The following is a 15,265-nucleotide window of genomic DNA, read 5'->3' on the forward strand; positions in this document are numbered from 1 at the left end:
GCCGCTTTAAAAAGCAAAACTCCCTCTCCGGTGGGGGAGGAAAGTGTCACTCTCTTCTAAGGAAACTGGACTGGACAGATGAACGTTGCTCCAGTGTAGCGTTGCTTCCCAGAAGACAGAGCGGTGATACCAACTGGTAAAATGTGAACGAGGGCATGAATGAGGTGAAGGGCCAGCTGGGGCTGGAAAGCATTTGCCTTACGAGAGGTCTCACAAGAACCCTTCCTTGAGAGCACGCTAGCAACCGCCCTGCCTGTTGCTGGCAAACGCAGAAAAGGAAAAGCAAAACAAATGTAGCATTGCCATTGACAAAACACGATCCCGAAAATAAACTCCTCCTCTCCCTTGTCCCACTCCTCTTGATTAAAACCAGAATAGGCAATCCAATGATATTTTTGAGGTTGATATCCCATCTTTTAAAAGACTCCATCTTTAAAATAAAAACGAGCAGGCAAGCAAACACCTAAAAGGTCAAAAATTACCAAAGAATAACAAAACAAGAAAACCTAAAGATTTTTACTTCCTGTTCTTATCCCCTCTCCCTATAACTGTGATGTCCCCTGCATCGCTCAGTTGCCTGTGTGTCAAAATAACTCGTGGATGTTGGAAACTATTTGAAAATGTATTGTGTGGAATGTAATAAAATGATGATATTTTTATACAAACATCTGGGTTTCTTTCCCCCACCCTTTGCCTGTAAGAACAAAGTTTGAAGTATAAGCCTTGAAAAAAAATCGATGTCTCCAAAGTTCACACCTCGCCTTCTGAGCTATGGGGCATCAGTGTGGGAGGGGGAGAAGTACTCTCCTTGAAGCTGAAGGCCAGCACTCCTTTCTTTCAATTTTCATCTCTGCTCGTTAGGAGTTTTATCCAATTTGTGCAGCTGAGCCAACTTTTATGATTGGTGTGGGATTTTTGTGAAAGTTGCTAAGTGCTAAATTGCTCAATGTAATTCCACAAAATTTGTCTCGATGGCAAATCCGTGGAGACTAGCATCTCCTTTCAAACTGCCCCAGGGGAGCGGGTGCAGCTCTTGTGTATGCTGCACTCAGCTCCGAAGACATACAGTCCTTCTTCTGGAAAAGAAATGATGACCTTTTGTCCCACGCCTATCAAATTATTACTTTCTGGGGGACATTAATCTCCAATTTACGAATGATTTCCCTGAAGCAAGAAGAACAGGAATTCTAGCATGTTCAGGGCTCAGAGATGGTCAGGATTTTGGAGAGATGATGAAGATTATGGGATAGACATTGTGTACCTGAGGTTGTCTGAGTGGACATTCATAAAATGAGCAGTCTATAAAAGGTGTAAGCTGAAAGAGACTTACTTGAGAGTCTGATCTTCTTCAACAAGTGGTTTTTGCATGGTTTGCTTTGGCTTGGTCCACCTCTGTGAATAGTTAATGATATGGTTGTGGGAGAGAGCTGAATCTGAAGGTGATTCCCAAGGGAAAAAATACATAGGAAAGGTAACTTCCTAGTGGCTTTGAGTCCCTCAGCAGGAGGTAAGAATTGGTCACAAGAGGATTCACATCACCCCAGAGTCCTAAGAGGCAGAATGTTCATCCTAGATGGTCTTGTAGAGAAAGACCTGCCCAGAGGACCCTGTGTCTGCCAGGGTCCTGATTTTCCTTGGGTACTATGGAAACCTAGACCCGGGATTCAGCACCTCTCAAATCTAAAGCCTGTCCTAACACTGCACAAGGGAGCCTGGCTTTTCAGATCACACAGGAAACTATTAGTACAGATGGCTCAGGGCAGATGTCATTATCTGTCCTCTGCAGGAGTGCAAAGTTGAACGTCCATGATTAGAGCAGGGCCTGTTTTTCCTGTGCCAAGCGCAATTACCCATTCTGTCTAAGTAACATTTGGCTGGCCTAAAACTGTTTGTTCCCGCTAACAAAGGGCAAAATGGAAGCATCTCAATGTGTTTATTTCTAGCAAAGACCCAGACTCGGTCCACATTCACTTGCCATGACCTAGAACCACACACGCCAGGATGAATTGAATTCATCAGAGCGCATGCTTTGTTGGCATTGATCACAGTTTTGGGGCAACTTCTGGGGAGTATTCTACTTTGACACTGGGGCCAAGACTTATTTTCTCCCCAAGAGGGTAACAGCCACCAGGAGTCAATTTTACCCGTCATTCACAACATTTTGACCAGTAAACATTCCCGCGTGTATTTCAGATTTAACCCAAATGTAAATTATGTTTCCTTGAATCACAGAGTGCAGATGTCAAAGCCCAGCTTACTCTGTACTTACTCCTACCTGGCCTTCAGTATGACTTAAACGCACATTCTGGCTTCAACACTGCCCTCCTAGTCCAGACCACCAAAGCCCAGCCAAGCCAGCGTGGCGTGGAGTTTGTTTTCCCCACTGTTCTTCACCGACTGTGTGGTTGTTCTGCACAGACATTGCGGTCTTTTGAAATCTGTGATGAAATGAAGCTCATTTTGAAGTTTTGATTTGTCTGCCTTGTGGCCACACATCTGAGGCAAATGCAGACCCATAGGTGTGGGCTTGGTTTGGTTGCTGCTGTTGTTTTTCTCATTAATTGTGCAGAGCGCCGGGGCTCTGGAGCAGCTGTAATTTGCCTTTCATCCACTTCAGTGATGGCCCAAAGACAACACAAAACAAGTCCAGCCAGAGAAAAAGGAGGAGAGAGGGGGATGGGGGGTGGGGATTGTCCTATACAAAGAAGTTACAAGCTGGAAGTGGTGGAGGATTTAATTAAGCTTCACCTAGGTCAGGTGCACAGGAGTTTGCTGAGGTCAACTGGAACCAGAAACTGCTCCCTTAGGAGTCATGGGCCATCGCTGCAGCTGGAGTATGTGTACACTGACCCCTGGAGCCCTGCTAACTGGAATGCTACAGATTTCAGAACTCTGCACAGAGCAGAGCCTTAGCTAGCAAGATGTGGGGGGGATAACCTGCAGAAGCCATTTCTGCCCCAAATCCTATGGACAAAGGACCCACAAATACCTCTCTTCTGGGGAATGCCATTGCTCTTGGGAATTGCCTGCCATGACCTTAAAGAGCCACAAGAAGTAATTATAAATAGTTAATGATAATCTAATGTAAATTCCCATGGGCATTGGACCGCGAAATGAGAAACATCTCCAGACCAACTAAGAACAGAAGGCCTGGAGGCAGGGCTGGGCGTTGGGTGAGAAAACACCTTCTCTCTCTCTCTCTCTCTCTCTCTCTCTCTCTCTCTCTCTCTCTCTCTCTCAGTTTGTAAGTGTATATGATTCCATTTCAAAAAGAAGTACAATACTACAGAAAAAGCAATTATTCCCTTTTGGCTTGACCCACCCCATCTCCTCCCCAGAAGTGACCACAAAGATGATTTGAAGCCATCTCTTTATATCTTTATAAGCACACAAGTTCATGTCAAATTATGTAGTTTGGTTTAGCTGGAGTTCATTTTGTTTTCCACCGTGCTATCATGGTACTTCTTCTCTTGCCTGGACAATCTACTTCTTTTTCATGTGACGTCTTGAAGATTCTTCAGTACCCATAGTCAGGTTTTACCCCTCCCCCTGTTTCGGCCATATTGTGTGGATATGTCGTAGTTTATTAATCATCCCCCCATTTGTGGCTGTTTGGATTGTACCTAATTTTCCTTGTTGTTCCTTTTGTTTTGCTTTCCACTGTTGCAGCTGATACTACAATGAACACTGTTGAAGTTTGCTTCTTTTTCTGCTTGCATTTTTAATAAACAATGCAAATAAATAGCGAAGGTTTACCATGAAGGAACTTGTTTTCATGTGGGAGAATTGGAGAAACTAGGGGACCCCACGGGTATGGATCCCTTCGTGCATTTGCAGAAAACACTTACTCTCTGTGCCACTGTCTAAAGTAGGCACAGCCCTTGCCACAGAAGACTCTGGACAGTTTTAGAAAATTTACAACCCAGGCAGTTCTTCTCTGGAACTTGAAAATATTTTTTAACTGCCAGGTTTGTAGAGAATACAGTCCTGTCTGAAAGTGGCAGCTGTAGCCCAGGTTGGTTTTGTCCCTGGGTTCAGCAAAGAGTCCTGCTGTCCATGATTAATGAGTTCTGCTTGGTTTCTGCAAAGAGCGACTGTGTTGTGCCTTGTTGTTATTTATTTATGTTTTCTACTAAAAAATTTATGTAAAAATATCCTTTAAGGCCATTGCACAGCATTGTACTGCAGACCAGATGATTCCAGCAGCTTCAGGTAGACCCATGTGCCAAGAGGAAGTCTGAAATCCTCGAAGCCCCCAAAGGAGGACCTGGAGAGAAACAGTGTTTGTGGGCTGAGAGGGGGCACCAATCTTTCTTCCAAGGAGGCTTGGGGCTTTGGCAATAAAGGAAAGACATTGGCAGCAGGGCGGTTGTTTGATGGGATGTCTCAAAATGTAGGAAAATCTATTTATCCCACAGAACTCAAGCAAGGAATGGCGGCAGGAGGAGAAGCAAAGAGACCTGAGTCTAATACACTATTTCTAAGAAGAGCACTGCCTTGAGTTCCATTGTATGTGAGACAAGAGGGTCACAGTATTAGCACATTAGCTCTGAGCACAGGGAAGAGTGTCTAGGGCCATGTATGTGCCTTGTGGGCTTTCTCTTAATCTTCAAAAGAACTAGGGTCCCTTCCTCTTGGGCCTTCGAACTGTGCACATGACTCTGGAAATAAAGAAGGCCCAGAGTGAGACCTGGCAGGTTCCAAATGCCAATATGCCAAGCCTTGCACACAGTATCTTCTCTTGTCTTCTCTGTTCCGTGTTGCACACTTGATCCCTTTTAGTACCATTATCGCTACCCAAGACAAAGACTCCAGTCCGACTTAAGTACCTTCTGCAGCTTGCGGGTATCTTTTAGATCCAGTCATAACAGGAGTGTGCAAAGCACTTTGAACTGACATGTCCCTGACCGAAATCCTGCTAACCATGGAAACACATTTTAGCCCCAAGGACTTTTTTGTCTTTTGTATTTCCTTATATTATCAAAGGCTAGAAGGAGTATTATAATGATTTGGAGAGGCTATTGTGCCTCTCAATTGCTTCTCTAGGAATAGCTCATCATATGGAATTGAGAATGAGAAGAGAGTCATTGGGACTTAGACCAAATGACTAGGGTACATCCTCAGAGCTCAGAGAAGTCACTATAGCCCGAGCCAACTGTGCACCAAAAGTGTGATCCAATCAATAATGTTCATGGGAAGCGTTGGACCCAGCATCATTTCCAGGGTCTGAGATTCCAGATGGGGTCACTGCACCTGTCTGTCCTGCACTCGCTCAAGGAAGACCAAATCGTCACCTCTACCCCTGTGTCAGGTACAGTTCATCTTCAGAGTCCACCCTCTCCCTCTTGGTAGTCTCTTTTGTTTTCTGGTGTGTTTACATTCTCTCTACCATCCTTTGCCAATGCCTTCTCTTGGAAAAAAATCAAAGGGAAGAGTCCTTCACTCAAGTGCTTAATTGATATTTCCTCCAAAAGGAAAGTTCTTGTGTGAAGACAGATCTAAAGCCGACAGAACCTTTCTGTTGGGATCATAACCCTCAACCACCAGCAAGAAGCTAGAGAAATTTATCTTGTGAACGGATTGAGAATGATACCGTTTTGGCCTCTGTAAAATTATATTATTAGAAACTCGTTCTTAATTATAAGAACGTATAAGCAGAGCCCAACTCATGAGTATTGTGAATTTTCTTGGTGACAGTGGTGGAGTTTGTTAGCCTTCTAGAAAATGCCCACTTTCACACGAGAAGTTAGTGTCCGTTTTGATTCTTCAAATCTGTCTTCCGTCTTGTTGATCAAGGTTGTGCCAAACCCCATTTCGGAGATTTGTTTCTTGTAACTTTTATGGCTTGGGTAATAAAATGTCCCCAAAGACTTAATCTGGAGTTGGTAGAGATCTGACTGTGTCCCAAAGGCACTGGTTTAATCAGTGGGTCAAAGCATTGACAGATAAACATGAAACAGGCTAGCAGAATGTGGGATGTGCCTGGAGAAAGCGTGACACTGAGGGTGCGCCTTCTTGTCCCCACCTTCTCTCTCTCCTTCCCAAAGCTCACTGTGAAGGGAACAGTTTTGCTCGGCCCTTCCCTTCTTGCCATGCTCTGCCTCCTTGAGAGTCCGCAGTAAGGGAACCACGTGACTGCTGACTATGAAACCTCTGGCAAAGCGAACAGCGCCCCCCCCCTTTGTTTGTCCCCTCAGGCATTTTAGTCCCTGTGATGACAAACTGACTGGTACAGCCCGCTTGATTACTGGGACTTTAGGATGGAAGAAATGGCAAAAGTCCCACCGGGAAAAGAAGAATCTCTGGCACATACATTTAGAAGAATTCCTTTTTTCTTTACATCTCTGGGAATGCAGGGAGAGAGGCAGAGTGTCTTTCCCCGGAGAGTCTCTGTGTCTTCCCCTCCATCATTCCTTAATAAATCTAGCCCACAAAAAGGACAGAGAGCCAATTGCTTGTTGACACACCTTCTTTGGGAGATGGAGAGATTCCATAACTTTCTGCCCTGCCTTGTAAGCTCATCTATATTATAGCTAAACATGTCTCTGGCTGCATTTTTCCTTTCATGCAATAGTTGAGGCTCAGTGCAGAATTCCTGGCCCCAGCTGCTCCTCTCCCTCCATGCTTGAATGTATTACTAGGTCATCTCACAGCCTTCTTGTTTGCCCTTAACATTTCCAAATGTTTTTAGGAGTTCTTCCTAGTTTTTAACTAAGTATAATAGAAAATAATGACTGCATGCAAGATCAGACTCCCCCAGTAATCTCATACCAACCTTCTTTGTCTTTTCCTAATGGAAGCCACATGGAAAAATTCCAAAATTTGTTTTTTCCATGCCCCTCCATCCATTTGATTATACCTTGAAAGGTAGAAATCCATGCTAAAGGATCTTCGGGGGGGGGGGCTGCTAAACTCAGGCCAAACCCAGCAAGGGATAGCAGCTCTCAAGTGGCCTGACTCTCAAATGCAGATTTGGCAGGGTCTATATCAACATCTGAACTGCTGGCTCCTCTCTGTAACTGGGGATGAACAAGCTGAATTAGGGAAATTAAGTGTGGTTGGGAGGAAGAATCCTCAGCCAGTACTAAACGCTAAACCAAATTAAACATTTTGAAGTGCCAAGAAATATCTCCTTAGCCCTCCATTATTTCTGGTTTATTGAGATCTCAGTGTCGTGTCTCCTGCTGGGAAAATAAAATACAACAGAATGGCTGAGAGAATTTTCTGAAGGCGAACTTCCACCTGGATGACCCGTAGATTCAGCTGGCTTGGGGCTTCCGGAACTTGGAATCAAATCCAATAATGGTTCTAAACAGCCAAGAGCATATCCCAAATAAGTCACGGGCTGTGAACAAGGTGCTGAAAATCTGTAGCTTGAGTTCAGTCTCCCGCTGTTTTGTTCAGTGCCTTCCTGCATTTGACCTCCCTCCGTCCACTTCCTCTCCACAAGAGAAGTGACGACACTTGGTACCTGCAGAAACGAACATGGTCAGAGGTTCCCTGTGGTGGGCTCTTGACTTCTTTCAAAGGTAGTTAAATTTTAGTGGTTTCTGTAGGCATGGAGACTAGCTTTCTCCGAGATGTTATTAGCCCAGTTCCAGGTGTGAGGCGAGGGTCACACAGGAGCCATTTTGTCACCAAGTCTACAGTTAACAGCAAGTGTTGAAAAAGTGGAACTTTGTGGCTCCCAACGCGCCACGCTTTTCATGTTCTTCTCACTGACTTCAGAGAGGACAGGGCCAGGCTGAGGGATGGTCAGTGAGTACTATGGGGATGGCGGGGCCCTTGTGTTTAGAAGTCTCCTTGTGTATGTCAGCCCTCATCAGAAGAGCAGATTGGGGGAGCATGGAGAGACAGCTCAGCTGTTAAGATTGTATACTATTCTTGTAGACAACCAGCTCACAACCACCTGTAACTCCAGCACCCTCTTCTGGCTTCCGTGGGCACTCACACAGGGCATGCACACTCACACAAACACACTTTAGGACAAAATAGAATCAATGTTTTGTAAGGAAGGAACGGTAGATGCTAAGATGGGCTCCAGAGCAGAGGAGCTAGAGTGGACCCAGGACAGGCAGGGCTCTGACGTCTAGGACCAAACTGAGAAACGGACGCCTGCTCCTGGGCCTGCGCTTCTCTATGCCCCGTGCTGCCTCTGCTCAGGATCAGAGCAACGCTAAGCCAAGCGTTCCTCTGAGTGTCTTTCCCCATGCTCTGGGTGGCAAGCTTGGTCTCTCACACTCCTGCTCAGTGTTGTCATGGGAGGGGCTCATCGGAGAAAATCAGCACATCAGTGTTCTGAAATGATCACACGCAAGTGACCCGGGGATGGGCTGTCTTAAATTATTTAAAAGCAGCCAGTGGCTTGAAGCAGGCTGCCCATTCCCCTGGCAAGCTTGTGAAGTTCTCTTACGATGCAGAGAGTACACAGCACACTGGCAAGGCCGCCGCACTCACAGTAGACCACAGCCTACCAAGTGGTGAGAGTGAAGGCTGAGAATCTCCTGACAGAAACTGCAGAAAGGGGCGGGGCCCGGGATAGGAAGAAAGCCAGAGCAAGAATTCTATCTGGAGAGCTGAAAATCAAGGTTGGTGGGGTTTCCCAGCTGCAGGTTGGCATATCAAGGGGTGTTTCCCCTGACTAGCATGTGTGGTCCGACAGTCCCAGGCAGTATTCCAGGCCCCTCAGGGGAGAAGCACTCACATTAGTGAGTAGGCGTGGATACTCACCGTCGGTGCCACAGTGCTATGATCTGCTGACCGGGACACCACCATGTTGATGCTTCTAGGGTGAGGGAGTTATGGAGACGTGCAGAGATGTTTGGGTAACTAGCCTCTGTGTCTCCCATTCCAAAAACACAGCACAGCAGGAGACAGGCAACAACTTGAGACACTTCTTGTGCCTACTGTCTCTTGATCTTGCAGAAAGAAAGAGACACCTGAGGGAACAAGGTGACTCTTGGACCTCAGGCTACCGTTTCCACATGAAAGTGGCCAGGGTTTTGTTAGTTACTGGTTTTCATTCTGGGATGGGGGCAACTCTGCTGGCGTGGCTGTTCAAGCTATGGCTAACCCCTTTCAGGCACCTGAGCTCATCTCAGCCGCTCACTGCCTGGTCTTCAGCAGCTGACAGCAGGTACCAGTCTGCCTCACTGGTAGAGGAAGACACAGTAGGATATTTGTGAGTCATGGGGGATACAGGCCAAAAAGCCAAGAGATGAGGGTGTGGAGAAAAGGCTCAGCTGCTGATCCTGACAGTCGAACAGATGGGGAACAGAAGAATGTCCCCAAGCCCAGCATAGAATGTCCCCAAGCCCACCTCGCAGTAGCCGGGATGCTGAAGTGTCCCCTTTCCTATACCTGCATCTTCCTTGCTGACAGTTGCCCAACTTTATTTTGCCTAATTCCCTCTCTGGACTCCAGCTGCACTGTGGAGTCCCCTTCATAAATGCTTTCTTTTCCCCTGTGCTGTTCTGGGGCTGAGAGTTTTGGTTTCCCCGCTATACTGAGGAGTCTCAATGGTAGACACCCAACTCTGTGCACCCGTATTACCCAAATTCCAGTGTGTTCTCTGGACACCAAGTACACCCTCTTTATGAGTGATGTTTGCTTAACTTGTTAGTCAAGACTGCTTTGAAGCATGATGTGATGTAGCCTCCCCTTTCTAGGTGATGCCTACCAGGGAAATCTTGAAACTCCAAACCTCAGGTCACAAATAAGAAGTCTTTAGAAGCTACCGGAGAAGTGACGAGTCAGTGATCCAGTCAAGTGGTAGAGGATGCCCATCCTGCTGCCTGGATGGGTAGCGGCAGACCTCTGGGGCTCACTGGCCAGCCATAGGGCTCACTGGCCAGCCATAGGGCTCACTGACCAGCCATAGGGCTCACTGGCCAGCCATAGGGCTCACTGACCAGCCATAGGGCTCACTGACCAGCCATAGGGCTCACTGACCAGCCATAGGGCTCACTGGCCAGCCATAGGGCTCACTGACCAGCCATAGGGCTCACTGACCAGCCATAGGGCTCACTGGCCAGCCATAGGGCTCACTGACCAGCCATAGGGCTCACTGGCCAGCCATAGGGCTCACTGACCAGCCATAGGGCTCACTGACCAGCCATAGGGCTCACTGGCCAGCCGTAGGGCTCACTGGCCAGCTGTAGGGCTCACCGGCCAGCTGTAGGGCTCACCGGCCAGCTGTAGGGCTCACCGGCCAGCTGTAGGGCTCACTGGCCAGCTGTAGGGCTCACTGGCCAGCTGTAGGGCTCACCGGCCAGCCGTAGGGCTCACTGGCCAGCCGTAGGGCTCACTGGCCAGCTGTAGGGCTCACTGGCCAGCTGTAGGGTTCACTGACCAGCTGTAGGGCTCACTGGCCAGCTGTAGAGCTCATTGACCAGCCATAGGGCTCACTGACCAGCCATAGGGCTCACTGACCAGCCATAGGGCTCACTGGCCAGCTGTAGGGCTCACTGACCAGCTGTAGAGCTCATTGACCAGCCATAGGGCTCACTGACCAGCCATAGGGCTCACTGGCCAGCTGTAGGGCTCACTGGCCAGCCATAGGGCTCACTGGCCAGCTGTAGGACTCACTGACCAGCCATAGGGCTCACTGGCCAGCCAGGCTTGCTGAATTGGCAAGTTCTAGGCCAATTGTCTAAAAAAACAGAAACAAAAAAATAAGGTGGATAGATAGCATCTGAGGACAATATTTGATATTGTCCTTTTGCTTCCCTGTGCATACACACACACTACACACACACACACCACACAACACACCATGCACACACACCACACACATCACACACACCACATACACACCACACCACACCCCACACACACACACCATACATACACACACCACAAACACACACCTCTCTCACACACACACATACATACCTCACACATACCACACACACCTCTCATACACATACCACACACACATACATCACACACACCACACACACCTCTCTCTCACACACACACCACACCACCACACACTTCTCTCTCTCTCTTACACACACACACACACACACCACAGACTTCTCTCTCTCTCTCTTTCTCTCTCTCTCACACACACACACACACACACTCACACACACAAGGATGGCGTGATGGAGATGTGGTTGCAGTGCAGTGTCCTGCATACCCAATGGAAGTGAACAAATCTCAGCAGCCCACTGAGTCCAGTACAGTCTGAGTAACCAAGCGGGGAGGGGAGCCATTGCATTAGGCCCTGAGGTCAGGCTTTGTGGTCAGACTGGCCTGAGACTGAATTCACACAGGGACCAAGAAAGAAACGGGGTCCTGGGAGCACAAAGGTTCAAGTGGGAGTCCTGTGGGTGTTGCAGTCTCCTCCTGACCTGGACTGCTGTGAGGTTAGCTCATTTCACGCCGCAGCCTCGCTCACACTCACAAACACACCTTACCACTAACACAATTTTGAGTCCTCCTCTCTAGTGTTGCGGCCGCTGAGGCTGAATTCTAAATACTGTCATCGCCAACCTGTCCTCGGTTCCCCAGCTGGCACAGCATCTTCAGGCTGACATTTCCCCCTCCCACACAGCTGCCACCTCACTCCCTGCCTGGAGCTCCAAATCATCCTTCTTCCTGTCTCCTGTGGGAGCCAGGACCCCTCCTTCTGGACTTCGTGGTGGCAACTGCCCCTCCCTTTCTTACTTGTCTTTGCCAGAACTCCAGAACACTCCCCTCCCCATGTATCAACCTTCTTGCCTGCATCCTAAAAGGAAAGAAACAAACAAACAAATAAAAGCATCCTTAGGTTTATCTTGTGGGCTCAACTGAAAGAACAAGAGGCCAGCGAAAAGCAAAGGAGCTTCCAAGAGAAAAATCTCTTAATCAAATACAGATATCAAGGACATGAGCAAAGGGACTAGAGAAATTGCTATCAAAGTGAATTGCTTTCTGTACAAATGTTCCTTTTATTTGGGTTTTCCCCAGTGTGCTATTCTCTCTTTAGGCTTGGCGAGCAGATGCGCTTTTGAAAAGGCTGATTAACTTCTTCTTTTCTTGACCCCTTCCCACTCACACAAATTCCTGGAATCAGTGTTTATTCCAAGAGCGAACCAGAGCCACTGAAGTGTTCCTTACCTTAAGTGGCCTTTGATTGTCCAGGTGCAGAATCTCAGCTGGGCCTGAGCAATCAATTCCACTGAAACTTAGCAACGGGTCAATTCTTAGGAAGCCATCTTGTCCAGTCCACTGCTTTTAGAGCCAGCAGGCCTAGGAAAAAAATGTCCCCACAGTCACTGCCATCCACTTAATCCTTTCCTTTCTAGATCAATGCCACAGCCTTCCCTCTCTAGTCAGCGATCAGTGGTGACCTCGGTCTTCTTCTCTGGGGTGTGAGATGGAGCAAGGGAACACTACAGCCTCTGAGAAATTTTCTTGTCTTTGATAAAGACCAAAAGCAAGTGCAGGGTTTTACCCGAGGTCACTGTTAAGAGCCCATGGTTATTTCCCTAGTCTGACTCACGTATTACATATATACAGTATTCTGTATCTTCTAACCTTGAAGATGCTAAGACGTTTGAACATCCCATCAAACTAATTAATTGTCAGAAATGTGAGCTTTTTCCAGGTTCTTATTTTTAAAAATACATATAATCCTATTTTTAAAAAAGTCTGGGTTGACTTTCACAAGCTCAGTGTGATCCCTGTGACAGACACCACCTGCCTCTTGTAGAATCATGTTCACATCTTCATTTCAAAGCAACAGCCTGCTTTGTGGGGGCCTGGAGGATAATGCAGGAGATGGGCATCAAGGTAGGAAAGCTGGCATGGCCTGCAGGTGCCAGTTGCTACGCTAAAGCATGCCGGGACTGGGCTGGAGTCATAGAGGACCAGTGCCACATGGCAGTGCCATGTGGCACTGGTCCTTTGAGTGGATCTTGGCAGGTTGTTCCGTGCGGCCTTTTCCAGAGGCTGTGGGATGTGTAGACGCTTTAGCACTTGGCCAGTCGGGAAGGAGACTTTTAGTATGATTAGAAATAAGTAGATTTTTTTAAAGAATGACAGTGATAGATCTCTCAGTTCAGTTCATGGTCAAGGTGATGGTCCCCGATACACAAATGCTGACGAGCAAGACACTGTGTGTGGTCTAAAGTTCTTTCTTCTCCTTGTTACTTCAGCTGTTTGAGGTTTTGAGTGTCCTAATTAGCTGGAGACATGGGCAGAAATGAGAAGACTCTGTTTACTATCACACATTTGAATCTCTTTTTAAATGGTTTAACATTTTAGACAGGTAATTTCCTTTGGTTCGGATTTCTATAAATTGGACAGTGTTGTGCATGAAACACCTTCAAATTATCATATAAAAGAAAAAGATAGGCATTGATAATACTGGAAAATTTCAGGGTAAATGAATTTAGTAGCTCTATTCAAGCCTGAACTAGTTAGGTTGGGTGCCTATGTTTGATCTAGTCTAAGCTGTAAACAAACAAACAAAACATAAAAATAGCCTAGGTGGGGAAGGTAAGAAACAGCAGCACAGGTGGAAGGGAAGAAGACATCAAGATCGTCTTTACAATCCTTTTACATTGAGGCATCTGATGAGGAAGCATGACCTCCTTCAGCTGCCCTGTGGTTACCCAATCCATGCCTTAGCACTTTGTGTCTACTGAGAGTCCTGCATGTGGGGAGATTTAGTTTGCTACGTTAAGTATTTGTCATTATAATGGTGGCTGGGGATACACATAGAAGTCAAGGGGCCTCACTGAAACCCACACTTCAGCTAGTAAAGAAGGGCAGTTGTGAAAAGACAAGGGACAGAGGTTACTGATTACTGAAGATGTGACCTTTCTTTGTGCTTCTCGCTATTGTAGGAAGAAAGCTCTTTTGCAGGAGAAATACCCTAGCAACACGCATGCTAAATGATCTAAAAGCGTGGGGTTCTCTAGAAGCCCACCGCAATGGGGAACCAGGCTCAAAAATGGTTGAGTCTTTGCCTTTTGGTTGCAATGACAGAACTTCTGATAATTTGGTGTGTTTGTTTTCCTTTTTTCTTTATTTTAATAGTGGACATTCCAGAAATCCATGGGGGAGAGGGCTATGAAGATGAAATTGATGGTGGGTATCACTATGATTTAACAGATAATCATGAAATTCAACTTTTGTTAAAAACATCAACAAAAAATAATGTTTTGGCTATTGGAAGACCAGCAGTTACAACTATCAGTCAGAAATATAAGTGAAAAGAGCCCAGAGGAGAACAAAGAAATCACTTTGCGAAGTGATTTCGCAAAATCTCCAGGTTTAGAAAGTTTATCAGATTTTCTTGGTCTAATCCAAAACAGGCCCCCATTTCAGGCAACTTCCTTTATCGGTGGATTTCAAATCTGGATAAACCCTTTAGAGGTGTAAAGTGCTCTCCTCTTTGCTGTCAGTGCTTGACCCCAGTGACATCCTCCACAGAGAGGCCTGAGTGAGTTGTCTGACTGTGAACCGTCTCCAGCTAGCATGAGCAATGTGCTCCACCATTTACAGGGAATCTTGTCCAACTATCCAAGATGCCAGGTGTTGCTTATTGAAGACTTAAGGGTTTGGTTCACGCTGGCCACCTCATTTTTTTTCACACTTATTCCAAGCTCTATCTTGGCATTTCAAATGCACATGCTTCTAGAGGCTAATTCAAGAGTCCTGGGGGAGGGGAGGCAAACACGTAGATGTAATTTCTACCTTGAACTCAGTAGTGAGGTCCTCCGGGACTTGTGTGAGCACCAAGTCTGATGACCGGGAGCCCCCACACTCACAGAACAACTTCAGGTCAAGACTGAACATTTAGAAGTTCCTAGAGAAGTTGCTTTTAACCTGACCTTAGTCAGAAACGTCAAGCGTAGTTATAGAAACTGGAGTGACAAACCCAAACAGCACCTTGTCAGCTGGCTGCAGGAGCTCCCTGCACAAAACACTCCAACTCTCCTTTTATGGGCAAAAGAGCTCAAGTGACCTACGTGGGAGTCTGCAGTAGATCAAGGAGAAGCATGAACGTCTAAAGCCAGAGGAGGGGTGTGCAGGGGGCTGTCTCCTGGCCCTTTAACTCCTCTGTGGCAAACCAGAGTGAGTTACCTGGTCACTCAGGTCCTATAAACCTCGGTTGCAGCACCGACTAACAAAAATGTAGTGCCCTCTCCTTCTCTCGTGGACTTTTTAGGGGACCCTGAGGAGCTGGGTCCTGCACACAGTTCCTACGGATGTCTTTTCCTGAGTTGATGGCAAGGCCACAAACTGGGTGTTTCTCCTACAGAATTTA

At 46.8% G+C, this 15,265-nt stretch overlaps 1 protein-coding gene across 2 annotated transcripts in view; it reads left to right on the plus strand.

Annotated features, from left to right (window-relative positions):
- Nrp2 (neuropilin 2) overlaps nt 1-15,265 on the plus strand; it is a 119,791-nt gene that overhangs the window by 99,375 nt on the left and 5,151 nt on the right. The window contains exon 16 of one of the 2 annotated variants that reach the window (XM_075952041.1): nt 14,032-14,082. The exons of the other annotated variant lie outside the window; for it this stretch is intronic. Coding sequence (XP_075808156.1) covers nt 14,032-14,082 — 51 coding nt within the window. The remainder of the gene's footprint in view (nt 1-14,031; nt 14,083-15,265) is intronic. 2 annotated transcript variants of the gene reach the window in all.

This window comes from Microtus pennsylvanicus, chromosome 17 (assembly GCF_037038515.1).
Source record: "Microtus pennsylvanicus isolate mMicPen1 chromosome 17, mMicPen1.hap1, whole genome shotgun sequence".
Classification (NCBI taxonomy): domain Eukaryota; kingdom Metazoa; phylum Chordata; class Mammalia; order Rodentia; family Cricetidae; genus Microtus; species Microtus pennsylvanicus.